Raw genomic sequence first — 15,444 nt, 5'->3', positions numbered from 1 at the left:
GTGACATAGCAGCAGGTCAGTCTCTCTGACTCTAGGGGCTCCCGTTAGAGAACATGGGGGCGGGGCTTCAGAAAAGTAGGTGACAAACCATGAATTCAGATACGTAAAATTGTCCTTCCCTTCTTTGTCACAAACCCCTTATTTGAACTCGACTAACTTTAAAAAATCCAAGTTTTACTTCTCTGTGTTTATGCTATTTGTCTGATCTAGTCTATTTGCATTATTCAAACAGAGAGAAATGCAAAAAGCAAAAAACAGTTTCACTATTATTTCTGGTTAGTTTCATGTTCAGATTCTCAGGCACTGGTTCAATGAGCCAGTTTCTGGGCTTCAAGCATCTTAGGGGTACCACTGCTTAAAGAGAAAACTGTTTCAACTAGAATTAAAACAAAATTCACGGAACCCGGTTTTGTAAAAGCTTGCATTCACAAAAAACTAATATTCTGAGCCATTTTTGACTTAACAGATTCTTGTTTACTCGTATTATTGATTTAAATATGTTTTCTTTAGCAGGAATTTTTTAGTTAGAAATAAAGAACTATATTGGTGTAAGAACTATGTAACAATTCTGGCTTAAAAAAGCTGATTCAGAAATGTAGCAAACCTTTTTTATGAAGTAATCTTCAAGAGCCAATGTAGGGGACCACCTTAAACATATTCAGTTTCTCCACAAACCCACTTTACATCAGAGGAATTATTATAAGTACCTTTTTCTCATATACGTCTTGCCAAACAATGCCAGAAAAAAATTTGTGTTGCATAATCTCCTTTGCGTCATCAGAGCCACCACCTAACCTGTTTTTGGGGGGAAAAAAAAAATTAAGAAATGAACACTTGAGCATATGTAGTTTTCAAATAAGGTTATTACTGAGAAGTGAGGAAGTCATGGGTTATATGGTTAAGTAACCAACAGTTTATCAGTTTCAGGTCTGAGAATGAGCCTTTACTTTGATGCATTTGTTTCGAGTACTAAGACTCATGAATACTTTTGATTGTCCATTTCAGACTTCAACATGCTTTCAAAACGTCTAGTGCAACTATTTTTTAAGAGACAAATTATTGATACAGAAAAAGAAAATTTGTGCTTCGGAAGATCTGACCTCAAAATGAAGTTCTATTATGTGACTTTAAAAGTGGGCTTCTCTTGCGTAACATCTCTGCTCTAAATCATACTTGTTTTAGTGGCAAAAGTAAGTTATTACTTTTAGCATGCAGAGCTTGTGCATCCCTATGGGAGAGTGAGCTGGATTCTAGTCCTTCTTGTGTATTAAGTTTTACTGTGTTTCAGTGAGAGGTCCAATCAGTTACACCTGGCAACTAGGAAAAGGGAATGAGGTTTGCTCAGGTGTAAATTAAGGCTAAAATCTGAAAATAATGGGAGTTATACCATAGAAATGAAGAAGTGCAGGTCAAATTCTGCCTAACCCTAATCATTTGTTGGAAGCATAACTTACAGGCCATCAAAAAACTCTTTGTGGAAATATTTGATATGATTCATAGATTCCAAGGCCAGAAGGGATCACTGTGATCATCTAATCTGACCTCCCGTATAATATGTCATAGCACGTCCCCAGAATAATTCCTAGATCAGATCTTTTCGAAAAACATCCAATCTTGATTTAAAAATTGCCAGTAATGGGGAATGCACCACGACCCTTGGTAAATTGTTCCAGTGATTAATTACTCTCACTGTTAAGAAGCTGTTATGGAAGATAATGAAACACAAAGATAGAACCCCATGTTGCCATTTTAGTCAACTTTCAGAGAAGAGCTGAAGCTTAAAAATACATTTTGTAACAAGAGCTGAGTGAGCCCTGACTGAGCTAGCCAACCTTCCTTCTAACTCGGTTACAAGGAGTAGTCACTTCTCAGGGTGCTGGGATATTTTCTTGGAAGCCCAACTGATTTTAACAACCCACAGTGAAAGACACAAGGTTTTTAAAAGAAACTGAATTATGCAACCCGATGTAAACGTAAATTATAAGACGACACTTGGTGCTATGATAACACAAATAAATAATATTAAGTTGTACACAAACAGTACCCTCCTTCCTGGATTCAGGGAAACACAACGGGTTTTCTATTGATTTAAATTATATCGAGATGGGGCACTTTTATTACGATAAAGTCTTCACACAGACATGACCCAACATAATTACAAGTATAAATTAAAACAATTTAGTTATTTTTGTTCCAGTTAACGTGTAGAGAAGCCCTGAGTCAACAGGAGTTTGAACTTTATTATATGGGTGAAATGCTTTCTCTTAAAGACTGAGCCACATTATCCAAACAATACAAAAAGCATGTTCTTCTGGAACAAAACACACAGAGATCAACAGGCTTCTAGCTCACCTATCACCTTCAGACACGTGATAGATGAAATTCACAGATATTAAGGCTGGAAGGAACCATTACAACTATTATGATCATCTAGTCTGACCTCCTGCATATGCCACCCATCACCATAATTTCTGAGCACCTCATGAACTTTAATGTATTTATCCTCCCAAACACCCCTATGTAGTAGGGAACTCCTATTGTCTGAAGCTGAGCCACAGAGCGGATAAGTAACTTGCCCAGTCACACAAGAAATCTGGTAGAGCCGGGAACTGAACTCACTACTACAAGTCCCAGGCTAGCACCTTACCACTGGGCCCACTTCCCCTTATAACAAGCCATGACACAATTTCACTCTGCAATCCTTGCAATCCTAACTATGGGTATAAATAAGACTATAAAAGCAATACACCATTAAAAGTGTATGAAAGCAATACATCATTACAAAGATTAAATGAGAACAGATACCTAGAAGCACCAAGACGTTCAGAAAAAACTATAGTCTAAAATCAGAGTGAATAAAAATCAATGATTTAAAAATTAAAAAATAAAGGTAATAAGGTAATGCCAATCTCCTAGAACTGGAAAGGACCACTGAAAGGTCATTGAGTCCAGCCTGCTGCCTTCAGTAGCAGGACCAATTTTTGCCCCAGATCCTTACGTGGCCTCCTCAAGGATTGAACTCACAACCCTGGGTTTAGCAGGCCAATGCTCAAACCACTGAGCTATCCCTCTCCCTGACCTAATCAGGTTGTTTTTTAATTTAGATTGTTTTTTAATTTAAATTGGATTTTTTTGATAAAATGCTTTTTGAGGAAAAAAACTAAAGATAAATTATAGCTCAAAGATATCTCATCATGGAATAGGGATTATAAATTCTAATTCTGTAGTATGAGACTATATATTCATGTAATGTTTAAGAAAAGTTTTGTAAATGAGTTCCAATAGTTCATGGATTAGGGACCCAATTTTATGGGGTTCTAGGGGCTTCTGTATAGATTATTTAGGTTAATCTTTCCATCTACCCAATGGGACTTAGTGCTCAGTCTAAAAGATACCATCAGAGATGCTTAGTTTTGCAGTTCTCAAACTGTGGATTTGTGTCTTCAGAGATAATATGCTTGTTAACAGTAAAAATGTTTTTAAATAAATAATATACAGAGGTGAGAAATAACAGACCTCAACTCTATTGTCCCTCTGCAAATTTGTGTACACAGAGTCAATCCCTTACCTCTCTCTAAAAGTGAACAGTTTCAAAAAGTTCAATGAATGGAAGATTGTTGGGGGGCAGAATAGATTTGGATGAGAAGAAGTCTGGAGATAAATGTGAGAAGGGAGGGATAGGTAGTAGAAACAAAAGTGAAACTGTTTGAACAGCATATTCTAGAAGTCTTGAGGTTTTTCTGAGTGTAGCCTTCATTGATTTGAGATCAACCATACCATTCTCTCACTAGAAGGGAAAACCTATAATGCCAGCAGGCCGTAAGAGAGACCCAGTTTGGAAATATTTTAATCCACCTTCAAGATCACCATCATTTTCTATAGTTTCAGAGTTATCTGCCAATGATAGTGTTTCAGTCACATCATGTATGTCAAATAACCACAGTATATCATCTGTAGTAAAAAGAAAAAAAAAACTCCATCATCATCCAGAAACAACTATAGCTAAATTTGTGATAAGAACCAGTAGATTACACACAGTTGCAGTGTTTATTTGCTGCACCTCCTAGCCAAAGACTTTAGTGTTCCAGAAATAAAGGCTAATGTTGTTGAAATTGCAAAATACTTCCATAACAACCACTTTGCAGCAGCTGCTCTGAAAAGAGTGGGAGGAACCAAGCTAACTCTCCCACAAGACGTATGATGGAACTCGGTAGTGGACTGTTTTGAGCACATATCAAGAACACCTCTAATCGGATGACAGTTTGTGAACAAAATTGTGAAAAAATAGATGGCACGGTCACAGCCAAAGCTCTCAACATTGGGCTTAAGAGAAATGTTGAACACGTGCTGAGTGTCCTGAAGACTATTTCTGTAGCTTTGAACAAAATGCAGGGAAATAGCTGTTTGGAAGGAACTGAGTGAGATCTTAAAAAGAGAAATATGCAATGACAGAGTTAAATTACAAACATTAAAAAAACAAATGAGACAAGCACTATCTCCAGGTCATTTTCTTGCAAATATTCTCAATACTTGGTACCAGGATCAAACCTTAACTGCTTAAGAAGAGGAGGTGGCTAAGACATGGACATCCAGCAATCATCCCTCCATAATGCCAACTATAATAAACTTCAGAGCTAAAGGTGAACCATTCAAGAAATATATTTGCTGATGATGTTTTAAAGAAAATCACACCAGTGAACTGGTGGAAGTCACTTAAGCACTTGAATTCAGAGACTGTTGAAGTGATAATATCACTTTTAACAGCAGTAGCTTCTTCTGCCAGTGTAGAAAGAATATTTTCTTCCTTTGGACTAATTCCTTCCAAATTGAGAAATCATTTGGTACCTGAAAAAGCAGGAAAGCTTGTTTTTCTTTTCCAGATTATGAACAAACAGGAAAATGAAGGTGACAACGACTGAGTTAGCTGCAGAAGCCAATATTTTAAGTTTCTCATGTTGACCTGGTCGATTTAATTTTTGGATTTTTTTTTAAATATTTAATTTAACTATTTTAGTTAAAAACAATTTTAAAAACAAACTTGATTTTTAAAAACTTGTAATGTTTAGCTAAAATAAAAAATTCATATGCTTGTTTTATTAAAATATTATATGTTTGCTGTTGAAGAAAATAATCCAGAATACATAATGATGTTGTTTTAGTTAAATAAAACAATTTAAACATCTGTCTGTCAGCTCCCAGACTACTGCACTGGGCAGCACAGCATGGGAAGGAGGTGACCAGTCCTTTGTGGAGAAAGAAGTGGTTCAGGACTATTTAGAAAAGCTGGACGAGCACAAGTCCATAGGGCCGGATGCACTGCATCTGAGGGTGCTAAAGGAGTTGGTGGATGTGATTGCAGAGCCATTGGCCATTATCTTTGAAAACTCATGGTGATTGGGGGATATCCTGGATGACTGGAAAAAGACTAATGTAGTGCCCATCTTTAAAAAAGGGAAGGAGGAGGATCCAGGGAACTACAGGCCAGTCAGCCTCACCTCAGTCCCTTGAAAAATCATAGAGCAGGTCCTCAAGGAATCAATTTTGAAGCACTTAGAGGAGAGAAAAATGATCAGGAACAGTCAGCATGGACTCACCAAGGGCAAGTCATGCCTGACTAACCTAACTGCCTTCTATGATGAGATAACTGGTTCTGTGGATGAGGGGAAAGCAGCGGACATGTTATTCCTCAACTTTAGCAAAGCTTTTGATACGGTCTCCCACAGTATTCTTGCCAGCAACCAAAATAAGTATGGGCTGGATGAATGGACTATAAGGTGGATAGAAAGCTGGCTAGATCATCAGGCTCAACGGGTAGTGATCAATGGCTCCATGTCTAGTTGGCAGCCGGTATCAAGCAGAGAGCCCCATGGGTCGGTCTTGGGGCCAGTTTTGTTCAATATCTTCATTAATGATCTTGAAGATGGCGTGGATTGCACCCTCAGCAAATTTGCAGATGACACTAAACTAGGAGGAGTGGTAGATACACTGGAGGGTAGGGATAGGATACTGAGGGACCTAGACAATTTAGAGGACTGGGACAAAAGAAATCTGATGAGGTTCAACAAGGACAAGTGCAGAGTCCAGTACTTAGGATGGAAAAATCCCATGCACTACAGACTAGGGACCGAGTGGCTAGGCAGCAGTTCTGTAGAAAAGCACCTAGGGGTTACAGTGGACGAGAAGCTGGATATGAGTCAACAGTGCGTCTTTGTTGCCAAGAAGGCTAACGGCATTTTGGGCTGTGTAAGTAGGAGCACTGCCAGCAGATCGAGGGATGTGATCATTCCCCTCTATTCGGCATTGGTGAGGCCTCATTTGGAGTACTGTGTCCAGTTTTGGGCCTCACACTACAAGAAGGATGTGGAAAAATTGGAAAGAGTCCAGCAGAGCGCAAGAAAAATGATTAGGGGGCTGGAGCACATGACTTATGAGGAGAGGCTGAGGGAACTGGGATTGTTTAGTCTGCAGAAGAGAAGAATGAGGGGGGATTTGATAGCTGCTTTCAACTACCTGAAAGGGGGTTCCAAAGAGGATGGATCTAGGCTGTTCTCAGTGGTAGCAAATGACAAAACAAGGAGCAATGGTCTCAAGTTGCAGTGGGAAGGTTTAGGTTGGATATTAGGAAAAACTTTTTCACTAGGAGGGTGGTGAAGCACTGGAATGGGTTACCTGGGGAGGTGGTGCAATCTCCTTCCTTAGAGGTTTTTAAGGTCAGGCTTGACAAAACTTTGGCTGGGATGATTTAGTTGGGGATTGGTCCTGCTTTGAGCAGGGGGTTGGACTAGATGACCTCCTGAGGTCCCTTCCAACCCTGATATTCTATGATTCTATGTTCTCCTCCTTAAATCAAATCCACTCTGGTCTAAATGGCTGTCATTACTGAGTGCTAAACATTTGTTTGTTTTTGTTTGCTTCCATCTAAGTTCAAGGACCTTTATTTTGTGCTTCAACCTAAGTTCAAAAGAGAAAAATCATCACTAGGAAGGTGCTTAGAAAAACTATGAAACGTGCATTCTCTGAACTTATAAAACTGCATGCAGCCTGGAAGTTATTTTAATGATCTGACTGCAAGTATCTGTGCTCCAGAAGTGAAAGACAGCCAGCTATCATTCTGAAGAGAAACCAAGTGCAAATACAGTAATCATTCTGCATACCTAAAAATCACTGACGGGGTTATAAATTAGGGTCCTACCAATTTTACGGTGGTGAAAAATGTGTCATGGACCATGAAATAAGCCCTTCCCTGTGAAATCTGATCTCCCTCTTGCTGCTGGGAGTGCCCCAATCTGGAGGTTCCTAGCTGCATGTCCCAGTTGGGCTGGGGAGGGAGAGGACTTGTCCTTCTCTGGCATGGCAGCTCAGGGTGGGAAAGGGGAAGATCAGACCCACTTCCAGGTACGTTCTGAATTGGGACCCCCAAGGTTACAACACCTAAAATTTCAGACGTAAACAGCTGAAAACCTGAAATTGACCAATTTTAAAACCCTCTGGTTGTGAAATTTTTGATCAAAATGATTGTGAATTTGGTAGGGCTCTAGTTATAAAGAAATAATGAAAAAGCTTGCTGAGTCATGGTTACGCAGTGTCATCTCAGTTAACTCATCGATATAAGGGTTTAAACAATGCTGAGCACCCATTTCCATTCACAGCTTTAAAAAATATATAGTACTAGTTCTTCATTTTAACAATCTCAACTCTACTGCAGCATAGTTCTGCTCCAGAAAAGCATTTAAGCATGTACTTAACTTTAAACATGCGAGTAGTCCCACTGATAGTGAGCTTGTGCTTAAATCCTTTCTGGGCCAAGACCACACAAGATGGGATACAATGAGACTATCATCATTTGGAAGGTCTTTTACACCACTGACCACTAGGTTCTTGATTGTCTTCTGCTGGTTGCTCATTTTGGGTCTTCCCCAGTTACATTTTATCCAGCAGACTCTTAAATCACTTTCTTCTCCAGTTGGTCTCCACTTATTTCCAATAAATACTGCTATGCTAAAATATTTAGAAACTCCAAAATCTCCAACACAATATTTTAATATTCCTCTGCAGGGCTTTCAAGACATAACTCATTGTTATTAAAATCCTTATCAGTCACCACAGTAGATATTCCCTAAGGTCCACCTTGCGTATAGGAAGATCTAATCATTGCTAGCAGTAGGCTGATGTATGTGTTAAATGGCACACTTTGTTCCTTCCAAATGCTCTTCATTTCACTTGAATGCTGCAGAGAATGACATTTTGGCAGTAGGCTCACATTTTCCAAATACTGTGGAACCCAAGGAGCAGAATTCCTTCCAGTTCCAGTTTGTATTGTTGCTAGAATCCACTGCTTCACAAGTGTCTCCAATTCCTATGTAGTCCCAAATCAACACTAACTTAAGCCACTTTTCATTACTAGGTCTTAAAGTGTGATCCCTCTGACTTTATGATAAAGACCACATCCTCAATATACCTAAGATTACAGAATCTGCTTCCTTCAATTCAAATTCTACCATTCCAACCCTGAAAAGCACTCTACACATACTGGTTAAACAAATGCATTAAACACACTGAAGTGCTGTGGAACTCTTTTGTCCACCTTTTAACAGACAAGGCAGGTAAGGTCATATCTTTTATTGGACCAACTTCTGTTGGTGAAAGGGACAAGTTTTTGAGTTACACAGAGATCTTTTTCAGGTCTGGGAAAGGTACTGAGAGCATCACAGCTAAATACAAGATCAAACAGATAGTTTAGCATAAGTAGTTAGAATATATGGGAAGGGACCATTCAAGGGAAAGTAGGTTACGGAGTGTTGTAATAAGCCACAATGTGGTCCAGATTAAATTACTATAAGATGGGCGCACAACTGTTTGGAGGGGGGAAAACCCCCCCACCATACTCAATGAGTAGTTATCAAAGGTTCACTGTCAAACTAGAAGGGCATATCTAGTGAGATCCCTGAGAAGTCAGTCCTGGGTCTGGTACTACTCAATATTTTCATTAATGACTTGGATAATAGAATGGAGAGTATGCTTATAAAATTTCCAGATGACACTGAGCGAGGAGGGGTTGCAAGCACTTTGGAATACAGGATTAGAATTCAAAACGACCTTAACAAATTGGAGAATTGGTGTGAAATCAGACAGGTGCAAATTACTACACTTAGGAAGGAAAAAATCAAATGCACAAATACAAAATGGGGAATAACTGGCTAGGTGGCAGTACTGCAGAAAAAGATCTAGGGGTTATAATGGATCACAAATTGAGTATGAACCAACCATGTGATGCAGCTGCAAAAAAGGCTAATATTCTGGAGAATATTAACAGAAGAAGTGTCATATCTAAGACACAGGAGGTAATTGTTCTGCTCTACTTGGTGAGGCTGCAGCTGGAGTAGTGTGTCCAGTTCTAGGCACCACACTTTAGAAAAGATATGGACAAACTGGAGACAGTCCAGAGGAGAGCAACAAAAATGAGAAAAGGTTTAAAAAAGATGACCTGAGTAAAGGTAAAAAACCTGGGAATGTTACGTCTTGAAAAAAGAAGGCTGAGGGAGGAACCTGATAGTCTTCAAAAATGTTAAAGGGCTGTAATAAAGAGGACTGTGATCAATTGTTCTTGTGTCCACTGAAACTAGGCAAGAAGTAATTGGCTTAATCTGCAACAAAGGAGATTTAGGTTAGATATTAGGAAAACCTTTCTAACTATAAAGGTAGTTAAGTACTGGACCATGTTACCAAGGGAGGCTGAACCCCTGTCACTGGAGGTTTTAAGAAAAGATTAGACAAACACCTGTCAGTGATGATCTAGGGTATACTTGGTCCTGACTCCATGGACTAGATGACCTCTCAAGGTCCCTTCTAGCCCTCCATTTCCATGATTCATGCTGCTATTTTAGGGTAGGTGACTATTACTCACCCCTTTCACCCATAAGATATCTGAGAGCTTGCAGAAGGTCACCTCAGGCACAGCTGGGAATAGAACCCATGTGTGGAAAACATGGGAAATGTCTATTATTTTAGAAAATTGTGTGTGATTTCATTTACCCACTTGTACTGCTACCTACTTAGTTCCAGGGGATTAAGTTCTTTCCAGAGACCCTAACAATGGTACTGGTCCACTGTTAGATGCAAATGATAGAATCATCAATAATAAAGCAGAACTGTTCAATAAATATTCTTGTTCCGTATTTGGGGAAAAAACAGATGTTATAGTTATATCATATAATAATATTCTTTCCACTCCATTAGCATCTCAGGAGGATCTTAAACAGCAGCTACTAAAGTTAGACATTTTAAAATCATCAGATCTGGATAATTCGCATCCAAGAGCTGTAAAAGAGCTGGCTGAGGCTGACCAATAATGTTCATTTTCAGTAATCTTGGAACGCTGAGGAAACGTCAGAAAACTGGAAGAAAACTAATGTTGTGCCAGTATTTGAAAAGGGTAAATGGGATGACCCAAGTGATTATAGGCCTGTCAGTCTGACATGGATCCCAGGCAAGATAATGAAGCGGCTGATATGGGACTCGGTTAATAAGGAATTTAAGGAGGGTAATATAAGTAATACCAATCAACATGGGTTTATGGAAAATAGATACTTTCAAACTAACTTGATATCACTTTTAGATTAGAAGTTTTATTGATAAAGGTAATAGGGTTGGTGCAATACACTCTGACTTCTATAATGTGTTTGACTTGATACTGCACGACATTTTGATTAAAAAACTAGAACAGTATAAAATTAATATGGCACACGTTAAATAGATTAAAAGCTTGCTAACTGATAGGTCTCCAAAAATATAACTGTAAACAAGGAATCGCTATTGAGAAGATGGTCTTCTAGGGATTGCTTCTTGGCCCTATGCTATTTAACATTTTCATGTGACCTGGAATAAACATAAAATCATCACTGATAAAGTTTGTAGATGACACAAAAATTGGGAGAGTGGTAAAAAATGAAGAGGACACGTCACTGATACAGAGCAATTTGGATCACTTGGTAAACTGGGCACAAGCAAACAATGTGTGTTTTAATAGGCTAAATGTAAATGTATACACCTAGGAACAAAGAGTGTAGGCCATACTTATAGGATGGGGGACTCTATACTGTACTGGGAAGCAGTGACTCTGAAAAAGATTTGGGGGGCGTGATGGATAATCAGCTGAACGTGAGCTCACAATGCAATTCTGTGGCCAACAAAAGCTAATGCAACCCTTGAATGCTGTAAAGGGGCTGGCCACCACCTGATCTCCTCCTCATCGCCCGAGGTTGCCCTCCAGCTCCCTGCCTCTGTTTCCCCCTCTTTAGGGCTCCTTAACCAAACTCAAGATAGTCCAAAGGAAATTAAAACATTTCCATCTGAGGTCCACTTTATTCAGTTCTCAGGTATGCACTGGTCCTCCAGGCCCCAGCACCGGTTCAGTGTCTGTCTCCCTAGCCGGGGGGTTTCCCAGCCCTCTTACCCAGAACTGGGCATAGTTCAGTCTCTGCAAGAGCCAGTGTTGTTCCCGGCAGCTGCTGTTTCCTCAAGCCAGCTACAGCTTCTCAGGCTTCTGTTTCCTGAGCATCTCCCAGCTTACTGCAGCCAGCTGCTGCTCTCACACAGGTGTACCCCCTTTAGTAATCAGGGCTGGCTAGCCCCAGGCCCTCCAGGCATTAAGGGGCAAGCCACTTTGTTACAGATACATACAAAAAGAATCCAGAGTGGGAGTAAAGAGGTTATTTGACCTCTGTTCGGAACTGGTGTGACTGCTGCTGGAATGCTGTGTCCAATTCTGGTGTCCACAATTCGAGAAGGATGTCGATAAATTGGAGAGGGTTTGGAGAAGAGCCACAAGACTGATTAATGGGCTAGAAAACCTGCCTTATGGTGAAAGACTCAAGGTGCTCAGTCTATTTAGCTTAACAAAGAGAAGGTTAATGGGTGACTTGATTACAGTCTAGGTCAGAGCCTCATAAGCAGACTAAGTAATTGCTTAGGGCCCTCGGCAGCTCAAGGGGGTCCCCTATTCAGTTTTTATTATAAGAATGCGCTCATTTTAGAATGGGGAAGACAAAAATATTCCTGCTTAGGGCCCCCAATGGGCTAGTGCTGCCAATAAGTACCCACAAGGGGAACAAATATTTACTAATGAGCTAGTCAGTCTAGGAGAGAAAAATAAACATGATCCAATGGCTCAAAATTGAAGCTAGACAAATTCAGACTGGAAATATGGCATAATTTTTTTTTTTTAACGCTCAGAATAATTAACCACTGGAACAAGGGTCACGGTGGATTCTCCATCACTGGAAATTTTTTCAAGATTGGATTTTTTCTAAAAGATCTGCTTGGGGAATTATTTTGGGGAAGTTCTACAGCCTGAGTTATGCAGGAGATCAGACTAGATGATAGTCCCTTCTGGTCTTTGAATTTATTAAAAAAAACACTTATTGACCTGTATTGTTACTGTTGTTCTTAGAGATGAGATGCAGACATGCATTCCACATAGATGTACAACCACTCTCCACTGGTTATATAAGGGTAGCGCCGGACAGACCCCCTCAGTTCCTGCAAATGTCAAGAGTATAAAGGCCAGTGTAGAGGCGACAGAGAGTGGGTTGTGGAATACACACCTTCATCACATCTCAAAGAACAGTAACAATATAGGCAAGTAACCGTTTTAATTCTTTGACTAGATGCAGCTATATTCCATGTAGGCAGCTCACAAGCAGTACTCCTGGATGACTTTACAGATGGTGCACTGTTCCTTAAGGTACGGAGGACAAGCACGTTGGGTAGGGATCACTATTAGGGATGGCCCACAGGGCCGTCGGGTTGTTGCATCACACAGGGCAGCTAACTACTGTAACTCTAAACTAAACCTAAGATACTACTAACTATTATCTAGAGGAAAACAAAAAACTCATCTTTCAGTCTGTTTTCTGAGAGGTGAAAACACCCCACTGAGCTCCAATGCTAGCTGCAGGTGGTGAGAAGGAGCTAAGAAGGTTGGGGTGGTGGCGCCCTTATACTGCCAGGAGAGGAGCTAGGATCACAGGTACGGCTAGGCAAAGTTCTCTGGCTTCAGAGAGCACGCGCACACACATGGAATACACCTCTGCATCTTCTCGATGAACCCTCCTTCTGTTAAGGAAACAAAGCGGGCACCTGAATGTCTGGCTTGGAATGAGACAGTCGTTAAAGACTAACAAGTCAGCAGAACATAGGGGTAGCTGCAACCTAGATGAAGCCAGTTCTCTTCAGATCTCTAGAGGAGGAGGAGTAGAAAATCCCCAAAAGGGGAACGAAGGAGCCAAGGTGTTACTGCTAACATTTAAAACCCCAGAGGCTGAGAAATTTGAGAGAGAGGAACAAAGACTTTTTTTTGAGAGACATGGAACCTTTTTCACTGCCGGAATGGCTGAGCTGAAGGATGTTGGCTTCAGGGGTCTGAAAGAAGACTATGTTCTGGAGGAGAAAGGATCCTGGACTCCTTCGAAGACTCTGACCACATCCCAAAGAATGCTCAAGAGCGGTGAGGAAAGTGAAGCAGGAAATGGCATACTGGTGTTTATTATTTTTCAGGGATCTGCATATCTCTTGTGCAGTCTAAAGAAAATTGTTTGAGATATCCTTCTGCAAAGTCTGTGTCTATTGGCTTCACTGTCACATGTCCCTGAAGGGATAAACTATAAACCAGCATGCGCGTAAGAGGAATAAGGCTTTGCTTAAGCCACTGGGAGACCTGGAGGATTCAGCACAGGTCTTGGGGCCTTGCCTAGGGCAGCGGGGCTGTGGGGTCCCACTTCTAAAAAAGGATACCTGACAGAGTCTGGGACCAGGAAGCATTCCAGAGGCAAGAGCCAGACATAATGGTGGAAGCCTACTGTGGCTCAAGGAAGCTTGAAAGTACACAGGCCCAATGTGTGGGTCCAAACACATCAGCCTGGGGAGTGTTCAGCAAAGGGTTGCTCGACCAGGGCTGTGACACCAGGTCTCAGAGATCCAAATCTCAGCCACTTTTCCTGTGTCACTCTCTAAGAGCTGGACCACATCTAGGAACGTACGACGTGATACTGCTTTGATACTAAGAGACATGGCTCCTTTGCTCAACTAATATAGGGCCATACTTCATCCACAGGTCCCAGGTTCAGTTCCCTGCAGATGACCCAAACAGAGTCATTGTTACATCTGCCTATTCTGTCTGTAACCACTACGCCACAGTCTGACCCCACAGCAGGGCAGAGAAACCAAGAATTCTGACCGCCATTGTTCCACAGCTGTCTCTCAAATATTTATGTCATGTATACTTGTGTAAAGTAACTAGCAGTGTGCACGTCATGCCTCCTGGTATAGGCTAGTCCACAGAGAATAACAGCATCCTTTCTGCCTCCCTGCTGATTCCTATAGCTGACACTGAAGATATCTATGTTCTATGGCAGAGGTTCTCAAACTGTGGTCCGCAGATAGTCCCTTCTAGGGTGCACACCTGGGCGGCCGCACACAAGAAAATGAAGGGCCACCCACCTCAATAAAGGCGTGGCTCCACTTATTAGGTGCCTGGACCCTGGAGAAGATGCACATGTAAGATGAGTGGTGGCCTTGGGGGGAATAAGGGGTAGGTGGGAGGGGGAAGTGGGACTAAAAGAAGGGGTGGGGAGAATTTGGGATGTGCGGGGCTGCGGCGGCCAGAGAAAGAGGCGACTTTCCCCAGCTCCAGGGTTGGAACTGCTGGGGAGAGACCTCCCTCCTTCCCAGCCCCAGCTCGGGGGCTGCCGTGGCTGGGGGGAGAGGGCACAGCCATCGCTTTAGAAAGGTAAGACTGCTGATATTAAAAAAAGAGTTGTGTGCTTTTATTTGTAGAACACAAAAAAAAAAGGTTAATTATTATTAACGGTTTTTTATATAGTGCTTTTATCCAAAGCGCTTTACAATAGTTGGAAAGATCATTAAGTGGTCCGCCGAGAGTCTCAGCAATTTTCAAGTGGTCTGCGGAAAAAAAAGTTTGAGAACCACTGTTCTATGGATCAGAAGGTTGTATATTCAAACCCTGCTGATGATGATGATTCATGTGGAAGTGAAAACATATACAACAGTAAAGTTAGCATAAGAACCTTGGAGTAATAATTGGAACTATTTTATACTGCAAAACATTGCATCTAGAAGTGAATTGAATGTTGTGTTAATATTTATTTTATTGTTTGTATTTTGGTTAAGAGGAGTTGCTCCATTAATGGGGTGTGGCAGACTGAGAGAAGCTTGAAGGAGATTTTGCCTGTATTTCCAGAGATCGGAAGAGGCTGCCTGCATAAGCTACAGAAAGGGGAGAACTTGATCTAAGATGCAAACTTTTCTGGAATGCAGCCTCATTCTCACAGGTCCAATGTTAGTGTTTAATAGCGATTGGATTCCTCAGGGTATTGCTAATAAACTACAGAATCTCTCATTTGTAGGTTAGCGGTTTGGATCCTACCC

General features: G+C 40.9%; 1 protein-coding gene across 5 annotated transcripts in view; it reads right to left on the bottom strand.

Annotated features, from left to right (window-relative positions):
• Positions 1 to 15,444, bottom strand: part of AKT1 (AKT serine/threonine kinase 1) — a 106,216-nt gene that overhangs the window by 8,616 nt on the left and 82,156 nt on the right. For all 5 annotated transcript variants that reach the window (XM_039538266.1, XM_039538267.1, XM_039538265.1 and 2 more), the window contains one exon: positions 708 to 795. In XM_039538266.1, the coding sequence (XP_039394200.1) occupies positions 708 to 795 (88 nt within the window). The remainder of the gene's footprint in view (positions 1 to 707; positions 796 to 15,444) is intronic.

The sequence above is a fragment of the Mauremys reevesii genome, linkage group 4 (genome assembly GCF_016161935.1).
Source record: "Mauremys reevesii isolate NIE-2019 linkage group 4, ASM1616193v1, whole genome shotgun sequence".
In the NCBI taxonomy this organism is placed as follows: domain Eukaryota; kingdom Metazoa; phylum Chordata; order Testudines; family Geoemydidae; genus Mauremys; species Mauremys reevesii.
Note: the sequence above shows the minus strand (reverse complement) of the source record. Positions and strands in the feature narration are given on the sequence as shown.